This window comes from Sphaeramia orbicularis, chromosome 19 (genome assembly GCF_902148855.1).
Source record: "Sphaeramia orbicularis chromosome 19, fSphaOr1.1, whole genome shotgun sequence".
NCBI lineage: Eukaryota > Metazoa > Chordata > Actinopteri > Kurtiformes > Apogonidae > Sphaeramia > Sphaeramia orbicularis.
This window is the reverse complement of record NC_043975.1, coordinates 37271904-37295115: the sequence shown is the minus strand read 5'-3', so window position 1 is coordinate 37295115 and position 23212 is coordinate 37271904. Positions and strand designations below refer to the sequence as shown.

The 23212-nt window shown below is 40.6% G+C and overlaps 1 protein-coding gene across 4 annotated transcripts in view; it reads right to left on the bottom strand.

The window, feature by feature from the left end:
- Positions 1-23212, bottom strand: part of trrap (transformation/transcription domain-associated protein) — an 86205-nt gene that overhangs the window by 4346 nt on the left and 58647 nt on the right. For all 4 annotated transcript variants that reach the window (XM_030163383.1, XM_030163384.1, XM_030163385.1 and 1 more), the window contains 11 exons: positions 22978-23078; positions 20811-21012; positions 18740-18901; positions 14806-14896; positions 14219-14424; positions 12629-12890; positions 7005-7230; positions 6363-6580; positions 4648-4832; positions 3230-3433; positions 1406-1600 (listed from right to left, as the gene is read on the bottom strand). In XM_030163383.1, the coding sequence (XP_030019243.1) occupies positions 1406-1600; positions 3230-3433; positions 4648-4832; positions 6363-6580; positions 7005-7230; positions 12629-12890; positions 14219-14424; positions 14806-14896; positions 18740-18901; positions 20811-21012; positions 22978-23078 (2052 nt within the window). The remainder of the gene's footprint in view (positions 1-1405; positions 1601-3229; positions 3434-4647; positions 4833-6362; positions 6581-7004; positions 7231-12628; positions 12891-14218; positions 14425-14805; positions 14897-18739; positions 18902-20810; positions 21013-22977; positions 23079-23212) is intronic.

Sequence of the window (23212 nt, the reverse complement as noted above, 5' to 3'; positions counted from 1 at the left end):
CAATATGGAACAGGAACCCAATTTCAAACTGTTCACAGAATTTCACCAAAAATAAATTGGTTCAGAACCCGGAACCTAAAAATAGTAGATTCTCCCTTGAGCTGAAGAGTGACCTGTTGTGGGTGAAGGATGCTCTACGGGTTAGAGAGAGCGGAAGGAGCTCCTGTGAATACAGGAGAAGTTGAAAGTTGTTGGAAAAAAGAATGTGAAATAAGTGTTGGCATTGATGGTTAGCATGGTTTCACTCAAAATCTGTGGAAATGTATGCAGATAGAACCGCAATTAATTTCTAATACTGATATCTGCTAGGAGTTCAGTAAAAGAAACCAGTATAAGGCAAAAACAGAACATTCTTAAAGGCTCAGTGAGAAATATTTACTGAAATCTAGTGATGAAGTTGTCTGTAGTGGGCTTGTTTGCCAAGGCACTATATTTCTACATTAAAATATTCAAAAACAACCTAAGTGTCATTAACATGTTTAGAATTAAGAATTATGTCTAAGATGCCCATGTGTACTGCAGAGATCCAAACTGAATTTATTCGCGGCCATAGGTCGACATGTATGTGACCACTAGAGGAAGTCACTCTGTTCAATCTCCTATGTTAATGAAAACTAAGCTTATATTTCTTCATAATAGTATAAAGTCAGAACCAATACTATTTAACAATAAGTATCAGGAATTAGAGCATAGATATGTTTAGAGTAGGAAACTTATTATTGTTATTAATTATTTAAGGAGAAGGGGTGGGAGTTTATAAGTTATACTACTCTCTCCTTTTCGAATATGTATTTTATGTCTTATGTTTAAATGTTTTATCCGTTTATTTTCTTTCTTTTTTTTTTACATTCATATTCGAAGTAAATACTTGAATCAATCAATCAAAGCCAAGGCTGATTTGACAAGAACCATAAAGAAACAACTTTTAATAGTTAAAAAAAAACAAATAATAAATGTTAGAGGTACTGTTGTTTTCACTCCTGGAAACAGCCCTGAATTAGAAGTATGGAATTTGACGCTAAAATCAGTGTTATTTCTACATGGGTGAGTTCGATTATGAAACATATGTAGCCGTAAAGGTACCATGTTATGTTGTCATGTTTACTGCCATTTCTTGATCCATGGTTCAAATTAAACTGTGACAGCTCTGAACTTGCTTGGACAGTTTGAAATAGATCTTTAGTGCAGCTATTGAAAACACAAACTGTACAGAAAATGGAGGCGATTTGTGGTTTTACTGTGGCTGTTTTGTGTCTAAATACAGAGGTAAGCTAAAGAGCTGCAATGTAAACTATCAGCTGATGCGGCACGTGAAGATCATAAGACAGGAGATGACGCCATAGTACAGTTCTGTGTACACAATGAGTCTCTTAAATCTTGGAGATTTAATGAGAAGTCAACTTACCTTAAAGTTTGGCTGTGCAAAGCATCGTGCGACAGCAATCATGGAAGCAGTGAGAGGGCCAGAGACACCGATGGTGGTCAGGAACTCAGAGATATTGGGCGTCAGACGGAATGGAACGGGCCGGTTGGCGTCCAGGTCACCTGTGGCGTCATTTATGTCAAAGCGGAAGTAGGAAACGTTCAACTTGCCCGTGTCCTGGAAGCAGAGGGTGAGAGTAATGTGCGTAAATGAGGGAGAACAAATTAGATAAAGCGACAGCATTATTCACCAGTGTTTGCTCATGGGCACATACAAAAAGTAAAATTTATTTTGAAACACTCTGAACCCCTGTGTTGTTTAAATTCATCTTAGCTCTATAAGGGAAGACTGGAGCAGGTATATAACAAGCTCACACAGATGAAATGGCTGCTGTTATTGATCTGCCTGCCCCAGACACAGTAACACGTCAAACTATCAGCAGCAGAACATCTATAATCCTCAATGCACCCCCTCCTCTCCACTGTCACTCCCTGCTGACTTAAATATATACAGCCAAGTTTTCATCTTTAAGCCTGCATTTATGTGCAAAAGGACTGCTACACGAGTGGCCAATCTGAAGAGATAAGCTCCCTTATATGAAAAGGTGAGTAGCTCCGACAGATTTATAGCAGAGCATTTCAATCCTCTGTCTCGCTTCTTCCCCTCCTACCATCCTCCCTCTACAACTCGCTCCTTCTCTCTTTTTTTCTCTCCTGCCGTCGTTTTCTCATTGAGGCCCTAGTAGAGGTCCTCTAGGCAGTGGGCTAGGACACCAGCAAACCCCCAGGAGGTTCTGATAAGCCCACAGAGAGGTGGCGGTGGAGGCAGAATGCTAATCAGCTCACTGGTGACCAGCACTGGCTTTATTTTGGGAGCTGGTGTAAATGTAATGATGCAACATTAGTGTGTCACATAAAGTGATGGCCGGCTGTGAACTGAGGCTGTGAGAAATGACAGATATTAGGTAATTTTCCAGACAAATGTCACCAATTGCAGAGGAGATACAGTGATAAGTATACAAAAGGAAATGCAACAGATTCTCAGGAGGTTATGTGGAGGCAGATAGCTCTACTTGTGAAGACAGCTGCTGAAAAAAAATTAAGTCTTTAACTGAATTACAGCCTGATGACAAGATGGATTTCATGAACACAGTGCCTTTGTTTTGCTGAAGCTTTATAGCACCACTTTATTCTTTCTAATTCAAAAGGAGGAGGCGGCATCTATTTAGGCAGGGTGGGGCACAGTGTTATGGCTGTGATGTCCTGTCCTTGCACTCTCTGTTTGTGTGTGTGTTTTTTATGTGTGTACACTCTCCGCTCCGTAATCCTCCTGTGTCTAATGGGATCTGCGGAGTGGAACAGGCAGAGAGGGGGCTTAATACCAGCGCTTAGCTGCCCAGAGGAACGCCTGTCAGCAAAGGCCGATTAGGATCAGAGGGGAGGGGTGGCCGACTGACACAATCATCTTTAATAATGACTTTGAGAAAGCTGTCTGCAGACCCTGAGCGCCAGACGGATGCGTGCAGAGTGAGAGGCACACACAAACACAGCTTCTTCAAATTGAAACGTCTTTGATAGCTGTAGAGCCGCGGGACTGAATATAACGTTCTGTCAAAACATCCTTCGCATTGACAGTGGCTGGCTGACTGATAGGCCAAGCGTGAATGTCATTGGGGAGAATGGTAATTCATACAGCCAGATATGGAGAGGGTAACAGTGATCTCTTAATGCATCTGTGTATGAGTGTATATCTATTGAATTAGCCACTTGCCCTTGGCAGTAACACATGTCTATGTGAGTTTCTTACCTGTGCTATCTGCAGCATCTCGGGGTTCAGCCTGTTCAGGTGGAGCATGAACTCAGCCAGGCCAATGAGAGCCAGCTGGATGGTGAACATCTTGCGGAAGGTCCAGTAATCAGTGGCGTTGGGGAAGGTGTGGAGAGCCCACTCCTTCAACATGCTGCGAGGCACCATGTTCCCCTGCACCTCCTTCAAAATGTCCCGCAGAACCTGAGGTGGAGAAAAAGACAGGAGAAGTTATGGAAGATAATGTCAAAAAAATTGTGAGCCAAAGCTGAGCAGATGAAATCTGATGGGCCAAATCCTGCATGGTTGTTTGTTATGGATTTCTCTTATTTCACAGCCAAATTTTTTATTTAAGGCTGTGTGATTTGACAAATATCTAGTGATGACAGAAAACAAATGTGTAACAGGAGGACTGTAATCTGTTAACACAAAACAAGGTGCTTGTACCTGAGAAAGGATCTATTTCTGTTGCATAAATGTGTTTGTAAATGTCTGACACAAACCAGAAAACTACTATTTACCACATTACAATCCGAAGAAGTTCCCAAATCAGACTGAAACAACACTAACTTATTTCAAATATTAAAAATGATTAAAGGGGTGGTTTCTATAGTTTTGTCCATAGTCATATTTTAGGCTTCTATTAATTTGCTTGCAACTATAATTGAAAAGTTCTTTCTGTTTATCTTTTTGAATAAAATGGTATATATTTTTTATATGGTTGACTGAAAATTTACACGATTCCAATTAAGAAAAACAATCAAATATGAGTCACTCAAAATATGATAAGAAATAGGCTTTTCTCTGTAATAAACGAATAATTGATAATCTTGGTTGACACAACCATTATTGGTACAGCCCATAACCAAAAGCAGACATCTAGAGATAAGGATTTTCCATCTATCTAAGACATTAAGAATTTTCATCAGGCTTTTCCATCTAAGGATCGGAGTATAGAGAGGGTCAGCAAGCACGCAAGCAACATCTGTAATAGATGAGGTACAGATGGAGTTTTCTTCACCATCAAAGAATGCTAAAAGAAAAGACAGCAATGCAAAACTTTATTCCAGGCACAAACAATACAAAAGAAAATCCAGTTATTTCAGGAATTGATTTTGATGGATTGTTTGGTTGATAACAAGCCCCTAAGAGAAGCTGCCTTGATTTTAGAGTCTGAAAACCAAAATCAAAAGTGAAAGACAGAGTGATGAATATAGCAATTACTCAAGTAGAACACATCTTTTATAAACTGACGGAGAAATACGTTTGGCTGACCAACTGACAAAGGCCCTAACAAATCAAACCTATTGAGTTTTGCCAGACAAACCTCGACTCAAGTTAAATTTGGTCTGGCTTCTGAACGATGCTGTGAATTTAGAATTCCATGTATGTGTGTAGTTACATGGTCGTCTCAGTACCTGGTGGCTGGCCTGTGTGCCTCTGGCCTGCACAGTTGCCAGACGGTCATAATATCTTGAAATGGGGTTGTCATGCTCAATTCCCTTCTTGGCACAGCGCTGTTTGTAGATTTCCACCAGTGACAGAGATGAAGGGTTGTCTTCCACCAGCCGCATCTGAGGCGACACTGCCACCACTCGGGGCACTAGACAGACGAGGGAGAGGGAGAACACAGGATACAGGTGGGAAGGAGATGGAGCAGGAGGAAATAAGATGGAGGGTAGCCCAGGAGGAGCAGAGTGGGAGGAAGGAGGTAAGGAAGAAGCAAAACAAAGTCAGTAACATACAAACTGAAAATATTTGGTTGTGCTCAAGCAAACACGCTCTGTTTCACCACAGTGTAAACCACAGATCTAAACCTACAACTAAAATACTCCAGAGTTGGGAAACATCTGCACTGAAGGCCCAACCATCGATCAACACAAGCAGGGTCAGAGGAGGTAAAAGGCAAAGGATGGGTGACGCACTGAAAGCAGTCTAAACATTTACATATACTGGCAGCCCAAATCAAATCAATATCCGCCATTCCAGTTGGGAGGAAATGGGTTGGAAGGGACTGCTGAATTCCCCGTCCATATTTCCTCTTAAACAAACCAATCAAGTGTATAAATAGAGAGTGGGCAAACATCTGGGTGGAGGTAAACCACAGGGGGATGACAGGAGAGGAAATAGTGCTTGAAAGCAAATTGAAATTGCATGGCAAGAGAAAAAGACACATCTAGAAGAGAATGAGGAAAGGAAGAGGTGGACGTCAATTGTTCTTACTGCACTTAAACTAAGTTGTATTTTCATCAGTGTAATTTCATGAACTTGCAGAAGTATTGGGTTTAAGTATTGGGTTTGGAAAGGGTCTTTGAAAAAGATTTTAAGCGCTCACAGCTTCATTGAGTGTTTGTTGAGTTTTAGAATCAATCATCAAAAATCCACAATTAAAAGGTTTGACAGGACTCCCCACCACCTCCTTTAGACTGAGGGTGGGTTAAGTATCTGAACACTTCAATTAACAGTCACTGGTAAGATTCTGTCAGACATAATTCCATTGCTTCTATGTCACAGCAGCAGCACGGCAGCTCCCATAACTGTAATAATACGGCTTCAGTCTTCCATAACAGCATCAGGTCATATATCTTTATATTTAGTCTCATGATTTGGACAGAGAGGAGACAACAACAGAAGCAAGGTGTAAGTTTTCCAAATCTTGTTTCTGCAGCTTTAATGAGAGATGGACACACACTTTCAAAACCTTTTAACTCTTTTCACTCAAATGATTGATCAGCTCTGTTCCCTGGTGTCTATGTAGATGTTGCCATAAAGAACAATACACTAATTATGAGTTCAAAAGCTAGGTCTCAATCACAACAAAAACCTCAGAGTCATTTTAGATGGAAAACAGCAACAGAATGCTCTAAATCTTTTACTATGCTTATTAGAGCTATGTTTACTGTAACATTTACCCCTTCAACCTTTGATTTCATGATGGAGCCAAGCTTATTTTGTGAAATTTCAAAAGTTAACTTACTACTACTACTACTACTACTACGGTCTTTCTAATCTAATCTCCATCACATGCAGTTGCATCTGAGAGACTTTCTCCAAACAAACCTGATCAAAAGTTTTACTCTAATCTCTACATTTTTCCGACCCCATTGCGTATCTCTCTGAACCCAGGTCCTACCAGTGAAGAACAGGTGTCTCTTTGTGGTCTCCTTCCTCTTCTCTAGGCAGGGATTTAGTAACCGCAGAAGCTGCAGGACCCTCTCCTCTCGGCGTGACTCGGTCAAGCAGGCGTCATTCATCACCAAGTAGGGGTAAATCTTGCCATTGTGGCCACGGATATAGAGACGACGTGCTGCAGTATTGTGTTTCTGAACAATTTCCACTCTGGGCATGAACCTGGAGACAGGTGTAGAGACAATAAATGATGTGGGAGGAATTACATGAGGGTATTTCTATCCTTTGCCTGTTCCTTCTATCTTCAGAGCTGCAACATTTCATAACAAAAATATTATTTCTAACTTTAAGTAACCCACATTACAAAAGAAGATTGTAAAATTGGTTTTGAGGTACACATTTGGGGGATTATAGTCTTAACAAGGATAAGTCAAGTGTTCTATACATATGTGGAAAATATACATACATCTTCTTACATTGATAAGCTTTTTAAATCATTTTGTCAAGTCATTCTGGAATAAAAAAAGGCCCCTGAATTGTAATATGTGGCTGGCAGGGCTAAAATAGATTTTAGATCATAGCCAGTGTGTTAATTCAACATTCCGCTTATTAGGCCAAAGTGTGCTTGTGTAGAAAAGTCCTTTACCTGGCAATTTTGATGTAGTAGTGCGTAGGCTTGGGCATGAGGAATTCCCCAGGGATCTCCACCTCTGCTGTCTGTGCCGAGAAGTTGCTGAGGAAGCGGCATTTCTCCTCGATGAGGAAAAACTTGGGCAGCTGTTTAGTCTTGGCCTCCAGGATCTTGATCCACTTCTTGAGTTTGGAGATCAAATTGTGAAGCTTCATGGAGCCAGGCACGCTGAAGTCAAAGTCTAGAAGAGAAAAAAAAAACAGTTAGTTACATCAGAAAAAATATTACTCTTCCTCCCTTTGTCCATCTTTGTTGCAGAAAACTATTAATGAATTAATGACTACTTAAAAATAAAATGTACAAACGTAGATGGAGACTACCCATGGTGTAAAAATGGCAAGACATACACACACTGACCAAGAAAGTTTAGATGGGTTTACTTTTCCTTACTAACCATCTACCCTCAAAACACCCTTCAGCAAGACAACCGCCAAAAGTACAAGACTGTTAACACTAGAGGGCAGCTCCCAGGTGTGTTTGTGTGTGCAACTTTTAGCCTCCCCTGCGGCTATATGCCTCCAAACCTGCGTTATAAATACTGCTTCTAAGTAACCTTGCTAAATAACAAAAACATGAGGGGTTAAACACATGAGGGAGTCGACTATAACTGAGAAGCTAATAAAAAGCACCAAAGACGACACCACCTGAAAGCTTATATGATGTTTCAGTGAAAATGTTCCACGACAGCTTTGAAACCACAAACAGTTAAGATTAATTAAAGTGAGATCTGGGTATTTACTTTACCTTTATTTACCCGCTAACACAGACAAAACACACCTTGTTTTCACGGTGATGGCCTAGAGGTGGGTAGAGATTGTGCAAACTTACATCAGGGAAAAGTGCATTATAAATATTGTGTTGCACTGCTGGTCACTCTACTCCAGCAGTGCCTTGCTTAAGGGAACTTCACAGGTAAGTTATTCATGGTAGGCAGGCAGCACAAGGAGAACACTTTGCTCTATCGACTTAAAACTCCCTCATGGAGGCTGGGAACTGATTCAATTAGAGCTATAAAAATGAGAGTCCTGAAGTATTAAATTCCTGTTTCAAGTCACAACTCATATTGCACATAACATATTGTGATGAGCTGTAGCAATAACAACGGAAGGAGGGGAAGTGAGCCAGGCAGCCTTTCCATTTTAGAGCAAAACCCCCAGGGCATCTCCGTAACATGAATGCACGTGCGCGCACACACACCTACCGCTCCTATTTCAGTGTGCCCTGTTGTACCGCCTGTTATAATGAATCCATGAAACTGCAAGGCCCTGCCATTTCAAACCTGTTCAATCTCTCCCAGAGAGAGACCTCCTAATACTTTAAATAAGCCCTTTAAACCAGCCAATGTTCTTTTCAGAGTGGCCCTATTTCGCTATCCGTCTGCCTGCAATTCACCTGCCCCGATAGCAGAGGTAAAATTGAAACAGTCCTGAGAAATTGCAACCCGACAACAATTCAGCACCATAAAAGTGTATAATGCCTACAAATAGAAAAAAAGCAAGACATGCTCCACTCCTTTCAAGCCATAAAGTAACGTGGTAATGTCATTTGATCTTTATTAGATATAAAATCTTTAGCTGTTTAAGGTCAGGAAAGAACAGCACATTATGTTACGTAAAGTCACAAAACACTCGAATATTTTAACAACCCAAGAGACCACACTGTCAAAGTCATTTTGTGTACTAATAAGACGCTTTAACTTGTTTAGAGCTCTAATTGTAAAACTGGTGATTCCAAAACTTAGTTAATTTCATCAAGGGTGCATTGCGTGTGACAATTAAACATATTCTCCCAACACCCAACCTGCCTGAACAACAGGGTATCTACAGGTTTAAGGAAGACACATTTATGACTTCAACATATTTTTCAATCTTTGGCCTAAATTTAAAACAATACTTTCATAAAAATAACAGTTCAACAGGTGTCATAGTTATTGCCTTGAACCAGTTGCAACCATGTTTCCATCCTGCAATCCATTTCTCCATGACTAATGTCTCTGCTCATGACTTCTAAGCTGCTAAACATCACATCCATGAATGACTGGTGGAGGCTCTACTCATTCACATCAATTACGATAAAATGATAAACATTACAAAAAACATTACACTATTTTACAAAGACTTCTAAAGCAAATATATCAATATCATTTATTGTGCCGATGGAATTTGTATTTTATGGATAATTAACGCCTTAATTTAGGACAATCATATTTAGGAATTTTTAAGGATCCAGAGACAACCTGAACAATGCAATTTAAAAATACAAACAGTAAGGTAAAGTTCCAATAAAACTCTGTAAAACAAATACTCAAGAGTGACCTTGAACTCAAGATATTGCACATGTGGACCACTTCAAGAAAAAAAATCATTCAAGTTCTATCTTATTTTAAAATGTTTCTACTGTCCCTTGAACTATCTGATATGTAAAATGTTGCATCATTGAAAAGAGGGAATTGCAATTTAGACACTAATATTATAGCAGGTTTTTCTAAGAATACAAAGTATTGACCATTGCCCATGACATCAACATTAAAACTGCTCTGTGGTTGAAAAAAAAAAAAAAAGGACCAAGGCTCCTGTAGTCCAATGGCATACTTAAATTGATTACACATTTACATTAACTGACATTTGTTTGACCTTTCAAGGGGACTCAAGGTCAAAGGTCATGGCACCAAATGAAAGTCCATATGTGACTTCCTATCTATTGCAAATAGTAATTATATAAATATCTTCAACTGTTTTGAAGTTATATCACTTTGAAATGTGTCCCATTATAAACCAATGGGGATTTTTAAAATTTCATCAATATTTCCCAATTCTTTGAACACACTTGGTAGACCTTAGCCCAAAGATGTTCTACAACAAATATCAAGTCATTCTGACTGACTGTTTCATAGAAGAAGATTCTTGACAAATTGTCCAACAGATGGACGCCAACTGATACAAATAGTTCATCAGACCTTTGGGCCGTTGCACTAAAAAAAAATAGCACTTTAAAGAGACTACAATACAGTCGGTAACATGAAGAGTTATTTTTAGTGCCCCTGAACTCATCTTTGACCCCTGCTCTGTCAGTTAGCAGAGGGAATACGTATGATAAGAGAAAGAGATGTGGAAAGTAGTGTGACTGCATTGTGACCTGTGTGGAGAAGCAACACCAATGTACTGCCCTACCTGGCCCGGCTGACGGACTGAAACAGAGGATCACGGGCATTGCTGCACAAAATTACGGTCCAGGCAGTGGGCCACTTTCAAAGGGCCAAAATTCCCGTCCATGTACCGTCCTGTTACTGTCTCTGTGTGAGACTTTACATTATGTGATGAATTTAACTTGAGCTGAATTTGTTTGATAGATGAGCAGAAGTTGTTAGTTTTTCAGAGGTTATTCCAACAGAATAAATGGGCTAAAAGGCTTTGTGGCTGTTTAATAATAAAAGTTCACATTTAAAGCATTTGATTTAATACTAAGTAGGAGATCAAAGGTGCGAAGCTAAACTACTTTATAAAATTAAATTGACTTTCATTAAAATGTACTAAATGTCATTTTTGTATGACAAATGGCATTTAAATAGGCACATAATTAAAAATCCAGGAATCTTGTGCTTTTTGTTCCAAAAAAAAAAAAAAAAAAAAAAAGCTCTTCTAACAAAAGTCTCTGGAACAGATCCACTGCTAAAACAGTAACTCATGCAAATAGCATTCGCCGTAATTGGATTTGAATGCCTCCCTGCTGCCAAATGTTATATGTGCACACATAAACCCATATTTTCCGGCCCACAAACCCTGTGAAAGCGAGTGAGCCACTGACGTGGTGCAGGGAATGGGAGCTTGGCTGCTCAGCAGCTCTGTAAACCCTGTTTGTTCCGCCCTGGAAGGTTTGTGTAGTTTTCAGTCTGTCGGCCCCACTCCCACGTCGCTGTGGGCACATCTGGGTAGTGATGGTCGGCAGGCACCCTACAAGGCAGAAGCCCTGGTGACGCCTGACTGCATTGTGCACAGCTGGCACTGCAACATCTGGTAAGATTCATCAGCACAGCGCTTACTCCTGAGCCTCACACACTTTTGTTTGTGTAATTTATTCTGTTAAGCTACGTGTTGTTCTCAGGCTTTTGCTTGATAATTTCATCACACCTGTCTCCTATTCCTGTTCGCCAGTTACATTTTTTTATTGTCTTGTATATTTTTCTCTGTTCCTCAGGTCCAGCTAAACCTTATTGCATTTTTTTTCCTCATTTCAGGTCAGGTGATCATTTTTTTCCCCCCCTTGCTGCTTTTCATTCACTCACTGTCCTTGTCCTCCTCTATCCCAGGGCCAAACACATTAGCTCTATAGGCCACTCTCAAGACCAGTGAAGGAGAAAAGCACAGAGAGGCTGAAGAGCAGAGATGGGGAGGAAAAAGGAGCAGGAGGAGTTGCTATGTAGAAGTGCAATGAACAGGAGAGACTGGGCTGTTAACTGTAATTCCAATTTAAAGAACATGCATGTGCAATCAGTCTGTAGGAGTATAAAACAGTCAGCAAAGAGGACCATGTTTAAACCGAGCCCAGTGAACTGTAGTTCAACTCCCTTATGTAATGTAGGAAAACAGACACATGCTTCCAAAAACAGGGGAGTGATTGTTTTGAGAAAAATGTCTCCAAGGGGCCTTGGCTAAACTAGAACTGCACCTGTCCTGTTGGATTCCACAGCTTGCAGATGAATCTGAATATACAGCCCAAATTGACTGGAGGCTTCATCACTGCCTTAGAAGCACACACATGAATATCACAGAATTTTTTGCTTTGAAATATGGTTAATCCAAAACTGAGGATAGATCAGAGAAGTGTCTTTTTATTGCAGAGTGTCTTCCAAGTGCTAATCTTTGATGTCACATCAGCATACAAGACCTCAGAGAATAGATTGAGAAAGATGAAAAAGTGCTTTAGGAATTTTCTGAGGCTTTGGGATTAAAAGGGTATTGTAGTACACAGCAATGCAGTCTATTAATTCTCTACCTGGCAAATAGTATAATATAGAAGCCACTACTTCCAGTTTCATCTACAATAAAACCAGTGCGGAAGTGTGCACAAGTGTAATAAGGAGAAACATGCCATTATTGCTTGACCAGTGAAAAGCTCCAGCCTCACGAACAAATCATATCATCTGGTTAAAACCTCAATTATATTGCAGAACATCAATTCTCCAGCTGATGCAAGTGACGTTGCGCAGCATTGTTTCAGCACTGATATCAACACTGTCAGTGTCTATGCAAATATAATGTAACATGCCCAAAAATAATAAATAGCACTTCAAGGGAGGCCTGCAGTTTCTGTCTAATCATCTAAACTAGCGCAGACACATTTGCCTGTGTTTGATGAAACACAAGAAGTGGTTGTGTCTGATGTGAGGAAGAGAAAGCCAGGAGGTGTTACTTGTTTCAACACCAGCCCTTTGTCAAGATTTATCAACACCTAAGAGACAAAAGTGAACTGTTTGAAAAGACGATAAGTCATAATTCAAGAGTTTGACAGCTGTTGCTTTTCTCTCTATTTATTCTCTTTGTCATTATGCCTATATGAGATTAATATAAAAATTAACAAACCTGTTGTAAATTGTCCTTTCATCTTCTGGAAAACAGGGTCTTGTGCTGTAGCCTGCGCCCGGCGGGCTAGTGACTCAGAGGCTGCACTAGAGAACATTGTGGACACATTGGAAACATTCTCCAAGCCAACACCAAAGGTGCTAACCAACTTCTTCACAAAGTTGAGCGTGTGTGGTGTGATTTTGGCATCAGACACAGCCCCACTCTTCTCAAAGGCCACTGAGTAGCATTTAGCCAAGCCCTGTTGAAGTTGCCTCAAAACCTGCAAAAAGAGGAATACAATGAGAAATGTGGAATGAAATGGTAGACTTTTCTACACTAAAAACTGACAACTAGCAGAACCAGCAGCTTCAGACCTGTCAATGAGACGACAGTGGGAGTTGTTTCAGATGCAGTTGATTTGCTGCATTTTTTGAAGAGCTGAAGAGCCACACATAATTACTGGAGTCGCACGTATAACGCAAGAAGATGCTTCAAGAGCATTGATATGCAGCTGAGGTCAACAGCTGGATTGATTAAAATAAAAATGTGCAATGTGACAGCAAAAACTGGCTGAGGTAATGTAGCTTTCAGTGTAGACATGGCATTAAAGCTGGCTTTATAGTAATAAGAGATGTCCCACACAAGACATTTTGACTACTTGTCCCATGTGATCTCTCTCATATAGAAACACTAATGTCATACAGTAACCCAAGTATATGAGAGAGAAAGTGATGATGGTCTAGCATGAGTCTGCCCCTGCTTGCCCAGTGGAACGAAGCATAGAGCCTGCAGCTGCTGCTGAGTGCCTCAAACCATCACAGATAATCACACAGACACACACACCAACAAACTTCAGAACCTTAATCCCTTGCCCCATCCTACACGCTCACCGCACCCATCCATCACCTGTCTTAGTCTTTTCACCACTTGCTCCAATATTTCTCCCAGTTTCTCTTCCACCCACAGACAGGCTACACTGTGTCGTTACTGTCTAGCATGGCTAGAACAATCTGCAACAGCACCTATTTGGATGTTACTTTTGAATTGACGTCAACATAAAATTAGCTTCAACCAAAAAAAAAGAAAGACGGAAGAAAAATGTCTCCAGAATTAGAAGACAAGTCTTCTACCAAAGAATGTCCAAGAGTACACTGGCTAATCTATCTTGAATTTTGTTTCCTATAATTGTGGGAGATAACACTTTTTTGGTACAAAATCATTTTTGAGGATTCTCCAAATAAGCCTTGTGCATGTCCTTTGTGCAGTTTGTCTCTGAATATCACAAATGACTGTTCCCCCAGTAAACACTCTCAGTCAAAAGCACTACACTTGAGGTAAGGCAAGAAAAAAGGCAATAATAAACTATTAAATGTTTCAAAAACACCTCTGAGTAAACACATGTTAGACAGGAACTGCCAAACTCTGGTCATCTGGATGTCCAGGTGGTGTGACACCTATGCACACCAGCTTGCTTTCACACATATGCACAGACCCATGAAAATTCACACAACCAACTGTATTATTTTCTCACCATCTGATGCATAAAGAACACACACACATAGCAACAGAGTGAGACATGCACAAAAACAACACCTTTGTTCTTCTCACCTCTTCGTGCCAGTTCTCCCTGAACCACACCATCTGGTCCACAATGCCCTCCAGGGAGGAGAGCAGGGTCGGGTGCAGCTCTCGCTGCATGTGCATGATCCGGCTGCAACGCCACATTGGGGCTGTGGCCCGGATAGGACCTGGGTCAGAGGCTCCCGAGTGAGGCTGGGCCCCCACTGAACTGGGCTGCTGCTGTCCAGATGCATCTGGAACGAGTGGATGAGGAGAGAGAGAGTTAACAGTGAGATGAGGAGGGATGAATGTATGAAAAGGGGGGAACAGAAGTGGGCAACTTTTAGACATTGAACAAATGAGAAAAACACAGTCTAATGTGTTATCACATATGTAGTCTTGATGACTGCTCGATAAGTGAAATGTAGAAGCACAGAAACAAGAAGCAAGACTGTGCACATGCCCCATCACCAAGGGGAGAAGTGTTTCTGTAACAATGCATATTATATAAATACATTCTCTGCATCTGAAGATGCATTGTACATTGTCGTAAATATATGGTAGAGAAAAAAGAGCATCAATTGTTTCAAGTGTGGTTAAGAGGCAACACACTACAGCCAGCTGTGTTTACTTACCACTTTTGTAGCGTTCTCTTTGTTCGATCTTGAGCGTCAGGTAAAGGGTGCGTATAGGGAAGTAGACAGCCTGGGGGTACACTCGTCCCACCTAGCAGATAAAAGAGGGTCACAGATTACATTTCAAAGGCTCCCCCTCAGGACTGTAAAGGGGAGAGTGAGGAGGTAGACAGAAGTGGAGAGGGAGGAGATGGAGATGGAGGAAGAGAGAGAGGACAGGGAGATACTGTGTGTTAGAGAGAGATCACACTGATACAGCCAAAGACCTCTGCTGGAACACGGGGAGTGTTTGAAGCTTTGAGTCAAGGGACTTAGAGAAGTTAAAAACATGTCATGGCTGAATTACAAAACTGAATGTGACTGATGATGAAACTGCCCTCAAGACTTTCAAGAAAAGTCACTAGTAACATTGGAAAGCTTAATGGTTGAAGTCAGGACGCAAGAGGTTTCAAGTTTCCAGCACAAAGGGAAATCACTTCAGCTGCAGTGAGTAAATTCAGTCTACCTGCAGCTGTTAATGTGTACACTGTACCTATCTCTACTTTATTTCAAAAGGAGGTCATTAGCAAGATGGCCTGTGGTTAGTTTGGACAGATAGTGTTAATTCTATATGCTGTATTAACTGAAAATAAATGTAATATTAAACAAAAAAATACACAGAAAACTTGAGCTTTGTTATATACAACTCTTCGACTCAAGAGGGATATGCAAGTTTACACCGATACGCAAAGAGCAAACACTACATCAATAGCACTTGGTAAGCAGAGACATATTTTCTATTATTCTTGTTCACATGCTTGTATAAAAGGAGATTTCATCATAAACAACAAATTCTATTTTGCTATTTTCCATCAACACAAATCTTTGCCTGCATACGCTATTTAAGACTTTAATTGAAGTCACAAACACAAAGTAAAGAAATCCCTCAACACCTTTCTGTTGCAGCACTCACACTTTCACATTATTGTTGCACACACTAACACATCCCGCGCAGATATTGCAAAGGAATCAGGCTTTTAATGAGATAGATAAACTCAACTTGACACTGATATATTTGTGTGTGACATTTCACTGTCTCTATACAAAGCGAATGCCGCAAGGAAGAACATGAGCTGCGAAAAAGCTCCCTAAATTCTACAAAAGAAAAAAAGGGATATCTGCCATTTCTCAAAACTATAAGCTGATGTAAAACATACTCTGCCTTCAGCTGACAATGACAGCTTTTCTTTTTCAAGCAGACCACAGGATGTGGTCTTAAAGGAAAGTTATACCATATCCAACTGAAGTATAAGACACAATAGAAATGATGACTAAAAGAGTAAAAATAAAACCTATGTTATGAACAAACCCTCCTTTTTCCAGAAAAAATTCTGTAAGTCACAGATCTAAAGCCTTGTTTTTAGACCGCCCAGTGGATGCTTTAAGACAAGACCGCAATGTTCTCTCAGGTTGGAGCAGAGTTTCTTTAAGACTGCAATTACATAGCTTACATCCTTTCTAGACTCTCTATGTGCCTTCAGGGCAGAAAGAGATCTTGACAACAACAAAAAAAAACTGGGCACAACACTGAAGGTGGATCAAGGATGGGTCATGGTGATGGAGGAGGACAGAAAACAGACACAAAGAAAGAAAAAGAAGCTTTTTTTAACCCGTAGCTTGAGGCTGAATGGATTTTGGAACCTCTAAGCTTTCTCTGAGTATCCCCATTTCTAAGACATCTAGCCCAGGTCTTCAGAGAGATTCTCAAACTGTGTAAATCAAGATTACACAAAATCTCACTCAGGTTTAAAGCTCCTAGGTCAAGAATGGGTCGTCCCTGGGTTAACTAGATCATACTGTGGTTCTCCTTCCATTAACTGGACCACAGGCTGAGGTGTTCCAAAGCTCAGCAGGTCTCAGATCCTTCAGAAGACTCTGCTCTCTGTCTGCATTAAGCAATCTATACTTCCCCATGAGTCACTGGCAGTGCGCTGTAAAGCAGCACCAATGGAGGGGAGACAGATAGGATTACCCAAGTGGTGAAAGAGGCTGCTGCTGCGGTGGGCTAAGCCTGAACAGCCTGAAGATGATACAAAAGGCAAGAAGGAAAACTATTAATAAATTGGACCACAGCTAAGCAGCTGCTTTCCGTTACCTCTATGGCTGGCTCATGCAGCTATGAAACCCCTTAACCTACCACTTTCTTTTGTGCACTCAAGATATGTGTGTGTATAATACTTGTAGAACAAAAAATGTTCAGCACAGATTTACATATTACTTTTATCTGCAAAGTAAGGTGAATATATAAAACTTACTTTTTTTAGAAACATCAGGTTGAATAAGATCACACCTGCAAATGTTTTTATACTGCCTATTATTTTGAGGTTTTAAAAAGAAAAAGTGAGGCAGAAAATGAAAAAAAAAAACACATTGAGATGAAATGTGAAAGACTGGAGTCAAAAGTAACTGGAAAAGCAAGTTCTAAGTGGCAACTAACAGCAACATTAAAGATGAAAGAGGCAGGAAAGCAGAGAGGAAGAGGAGGAACCATAGATCAGCACACTAATGGGAAGATAAGAAATGTCATATTTTGGCAAAGCTGAGGTGGGCTGAGGGGAAGAGGGTGAGTGGTAGACAAGAAGGAGGCAGCAAGGGAGGGCAGGAGTACGTAGGGAGGGGTGTTGAGATTCTCTGTTAACTTCTGATTCATCTTCCCGCCTGCCCCCAGGCGCTCTTCTGCTCACCTTCATCAATATTTCAGCATACGTTTTTTAAACATCCCGCCGCCGCAGAGAAGCTCTAAATTATTCAGTCAAGCAGCAGAGATAAAGCCTGCCATGCATCAAAATGTGGTTCTCCCTTTACATAAAAAGGATTGAAAGAAAAGCACATCACCTTTTTTACCCTTGAGTCATTAGGAGTTGATGAGTCACACCAAAAGATGGAGTAGACCTCAACATATGGAAAATCTCCAAAGGTGTTCTGATATTAACATGAAAGTTTTTATTCTGAAAAATTTAAAAGCCTGTAACGACCATGTGTCCTATTAAAGTGTTGTTCAAATAAATGACCAACCTAAAATGTTCTAACTCTATGTTTCTAATGATAATTTCTCTTATTTGACAACTAACATGCATGAGACCAATTTGTTAGTGAATCAGCTCCAGACAGTTGGTCTGAGGAGGATTTCCAAAGCAAACATCATTTCATCACACGCTTCTTCTTTCCATTGTAGTATAGTGATCTCACTGCCTACTTGTACACTAAAACCCTGTCTCTTCCCTTGCTTCTTTATCCTCCTCCTCACTCTTTCATATCCTCTATACAATATTCCCGCTTTGCTAAGAGGATGACTGTTTGTTACAGCACACTACTCTTTGAAGATCACCCTCTTCAATTGTGCGGAAATAATACTCCATTAAGCAAAGCAAATTAGTCCTCGGTTTAATTACTAGCTCTGTTCCTGCAGTGCGGATGCGTACAATATTAACTTTATAATCATTTCTTGAACAAATAATTTTAAAACCTATACACCGGGGACTGGTGGAAGCCAATAAATTGCTGTAAAAGGAAGAATCAGAATGCTTAATTTGGTAAATAGAAGGCAGGAGAGCGGCCACTTTGGTGTGAATGCAGTTAATTTATCTTGATTAGAAAGATGTGCATGAGCACTAATGCTAACACCCCAGCCAGATGTGCTGCCCCGGATGGATGGAAGGTATTAAAAAATGGTAATGATTAATAGAATAGGGATCCAAACGCATATAAAACTGAAGACTGAACAAAAAGTAACAAGGGGAGGGAAACGGATCATTTTCACACATAATCTAACCCGTGCAATTATGTGTGAGTCTTTGACATGTTTTCTTTGTGTGTTAAATGGTAAAGCTTTTAAAATTATTTCGAAACTAAAGGCAAAACACATTTGGGCTGCAGAGTTTTGCAGTATACTTACCTGGCTGATTAGGTTGAGCAGAGGTTTGCCCTCCGAACCAACCAGGCAGGTCAATAGCTGTGGTATCCATGCCAACCACTGGATGGGCGGGACTCCAATGCAGTACTTATCCACGGCGTCAGCCAGTGTGTTCTTGTCATCAAAGCTGAGGAGCCACAACACCTGAAAATGACAAAAAGCAGAAGGTAAACATAAACGTGCAATATTCCAGTTACTCTACCAAGGTGCAAGCATTAAAATATTTCATCATTTTCAACTACAATAAGACTCTAAGTAGCAAAAGGTAAAGTCTCTATCATTAATCAGACAGTGGCTGCTTTCCTGGCTGTTTTCACAGTCTGATCCTTACTATGATCAAAGCTGAGCCAGAATGAAAGTGATCTTTCCTCCCCTGGTGTTCTTGTGTATGTCTCCACATTATGATGAAGACATTAACCCCACTCAGCCCCCCTAGGCTTTACTCACTGAGCCAAACCAGGATACACAGATTGTGTATAATTACTGATAATGACTGGTCATCTCATTTCATCCATCAGGACTAAGCACTGCCAAACCATCTTGGCAGCACAAGGCTAGAGGGTCACCAAAAAACATCTAGTTGGAAAGTGAAGCTAGTAGCAGACATTGGAACGTATAAAGATAATCATTAAAGTTAACAGAGGACTTGGCAAAATTGGATTTATTAGTCATTCAACAGAAAAAAAGGGGATGCTGGTCTTTTATTCTCTGTAAGAGTTTCTAAAGTCAGATTTTATTTTGACCCAAAGGGCAGGTTTAAAAAAACTTCACACCCTCATCCGCCAACTATGTTTTTAAATTAAAAGATAAAAGATCCAATGTTAAAAAAGGAAGTTAGGTGAACTTGCACTCACAATTTTCACTGGACTACAGACCCGCTTACATTTGCCTTTTATCTTCAGTGTGAAAGGCTACAATCAGCAAAAACCAGCATTCATTCCCAGGTCGAAAGAGTGTGCAGTAGTCAGGGGGATTTATCGGTTCTGGTGCTGATGAGCAGCAATGGAAACACGACCCCCAGACATAGCTGCCATTTTTCACCCAGCTGTTGAGCACAATGCTATGATGTGTGGTGTGCAAATAGAAAGGAAGGACAGGAACAACATTATTTATTGTTTTCCTTACAGTGGGGAATAATGTGCAACAGAAATTTGTTCATTTTATGCAAGATGTAGCTATGATGTTGAAAGAAATATACGGTTCCCTCTTTTATGTTGTATTTGTGTTGAACATGACATCACAAAATCAAAAAAAAAGGAGGTTATTAGTTTATTTTTACCAGGATTACGAGTGGAAAAAAGTTCTGGGCATTTGAGCACAGACAATTTTGGTGCAATACCCATTACAGAGGTATATACAAGTCTCTCTGAATTACTGGTGTTAGATTTTAGAGGAATTACAGTGTCAGTAAAGGAACTACACTGAATGAAATGGAGTGCCAGAGCTAAGAGGGCGAGATGCTTGTTAGCAAGGGAGTCCACCTCTTTACCTCCCATACAAGGCTTACTCAAATGGTAAGTACGGTAGCAGTGGTTTGACGGTTAGAGTAAGGTCAGTCCATGTAGAGGGTCAAAAGATTGGCGCGTCAGGGGAGGCCATTAGTCTGTTAACCTCCATGCCAGAGGATGGCCTTCACTCCACCATTGATCTGCCGTGGGAACTCCTCCGCACAGACTCCTGCTGCACTGTAATCGATCAAATTACTACTCTCTGCTAGTAAAAAAAAAAAAAAAAGAATGTCTTCCTTCTCATCAGCACCAATAATGTATAGGCTGGATGGGGCCCAGGCACAGAGGAATTAATTGTGACCCTCTCTAGAACAAAAAAAAAAAATGCCCTGATTGAGGAACTGATTTATAGAAAGCAGGGTTAGGTGCAGGAGTGGCAGCTGGCACAGTTATTTCTCTTATAAATCCTCAGCAACTTAAGGCAGCAGATAAAGAGAGATTCTACTTCTGATAATTGTATTTGACAAAAAGTACTGAATTGAATTGACAACCACACTTGGGCAAACACACTCAAATGCACACACATGCACTTTCCATTTCATCACCTTTGCTAAGTACTTGCGAGATTTGCTCTCGTTTTGGTGGCGGCAGGCGTGGAGGTAGCAAGTAATGGCAGAAACTCCCAAGTGGAGCTGGCGGTCCTTCACAAAGATGTTTTCCAGGTAGTCACCCCACATGGCCCAGGCCTTCACCAGAACGTCATGCATTTGCACAGCAGCTGAAAAGGCCTTATTGGCTTCCTCTGACCTAAAACAAAGAGTAAGGGTCCAGATTGTTATAGAGGAGGTGGCAAACTGAGATTAAACGCACAGATGTAAAGGGCATGCAAGTAAAGGAAAGAAGGCTGTTGGGAAAAGTTAGAAGAGAACCCTAACCCTAACCAACACAAAAAGTGGTAAGACAGACAAAGGAAAAAAAGAAAAGAATTCAATACTGATGCTAAGTGAGAAGGCAGACGAAAGAGCAAAAAGAAACATAGAAAGATGAGGTGTGCAAGAAACAGATCATGGTGATCATATTCTGAATTATGTACTACACATGAATAAGCAACATACTTCATGTATTCCATTGTTCAAGGCCTTTCCTTTAGCATTACAGAGTAAGCATTTAAATCAGCATGAATTAATGTCACCAAGGGTTCAAGCATTTTGCTGTAATACAATATGATTTGATCCCGACCCTATCATACTGTGCAGATCCATTCATTTAATACCGGGTGACATACTGTATGAGCTTAACATCTTACCATTTCATCAGAAATGACAGCGCTGCAGCATGGTAAAAACCTCAGCATTATAGCTATATTTATCTGTACACAAATACATTGACCGTGAAGAGCACTGCTAGAGCTTAAAGAAATCTTCAGGAAGATAAACTTAAGAATCCTTGGAATTTTTTTTCCTGGTACTGCAATCTAGCAGTTACACTTTCAGTATTCGATTTAAAAATTGTTAAATAGCAGAGAAAGAAACAGACAGGTGAAATCTGGCAGGAGACCCAGTTTTGCCTGCGCCATTTATGCTGACAGGGAAATAAATTCTGAATCATCAGCTGTTTTCACCAGCTTCTCACCACTCGTTGGCACACCGTCTGAATAATTTTTACACACCTTTCAGCATTTGATTAATAAATAAGATGCAAGAGGCACCCCGAGATGCACTACCCTGCAGTCAAAACAACAAGACAGGCCTGTCAATGAGAAAGTCTTACTGAGCTACAGTTGGTAAATGGACCTCCATTTTAGGAGTGCTTCCAAAACTACTCTCCCACTTACTTAAAGTGAAATGTCTCCCAAGTCAATCAATTAAAATGTGTTATTATAAAAGGCATTTTGGCATGTGATTAAGAAATGGGAGCTTGATTGCTATGGGAGTAAGAGCCGAAGGCCCTCCAGTAATACTTAATGGGGTTGCCTCAGTCACTTTGCCAGTGTTAAAATACATTAACAGTTTCTACTACTCGACTCAACAGGAGCACAGGCACCCAGCAGACTGTCAAATCTCTGACACCCATTTAATTGAATGATCCCAAAATCCTTTGCACATGTGGTTGCACATGCGCACACATACACACACAAGACTCTCTCAACCCCTAACCCCCACTCTGCTGTTAATTCTCCCCTGATGTAGGGGAAACTTAATGATTGCAATAAACCCTGCTGAGGTGGAGGCAAGTTCTGCTGATCCCAGAGATTCCTGTAAATTGCCTCGAGTTAATTATTGAGCTGCATATACATTTAATAAGCCTTCCTCAATTTGTCTTTCACCCCTCAGGACACCATGTCACATCAACGATGACGAGGAAAAGGAGCGCTGAAAGGGAAAGGTCATTAAAGACAGCATCTGTGAGTACGTATGGCCGGGAAAAGCATCAAGACTTCCGTTGTGCACTCCACAGGCGACCCCTGAAGTCAAAAACCACATTTTTGACAATGTAACAAACTGATGACGCAAAAGCGCATTAACATCTAAGCCATGTCACGGCAGTAACATAATCTCAGAGGTGATTCAGCTTGTGGCAAGAATACCAATTAAATATGACTGCCATGTCCTGACAGGGAAAAACACCCACATATGAGTTCAGGGACCATTGACACAGTTTCAGGACAATGTGAAAATAGAAAGATCAACCTAGATGCTAAAAGTTTGAGAAGTGAGAGGTGAAAATCCTTGTGCTAAGCTGAAAAGACCATTACAACACTGGTGACCGTACTTGTTGATCTGTGCCAGAAACATGCCCTTGAGAGCGTAGAACTCTGCTGTCATCTCCTTGGTGAAGTATTTCAGGTTGGTTGACTCTATCACCTCCAAACCCTGAAAGACAGAAGAGTGAATTCTGAACTGAGGGGGGAAAAAAAACTTTCATTACACTAAGAAAAAGAAATCCGAAAAAGATACCAGACATTCGCTTTAAGACAAGCCCATAATCACAGGTGAAAAACAAACAA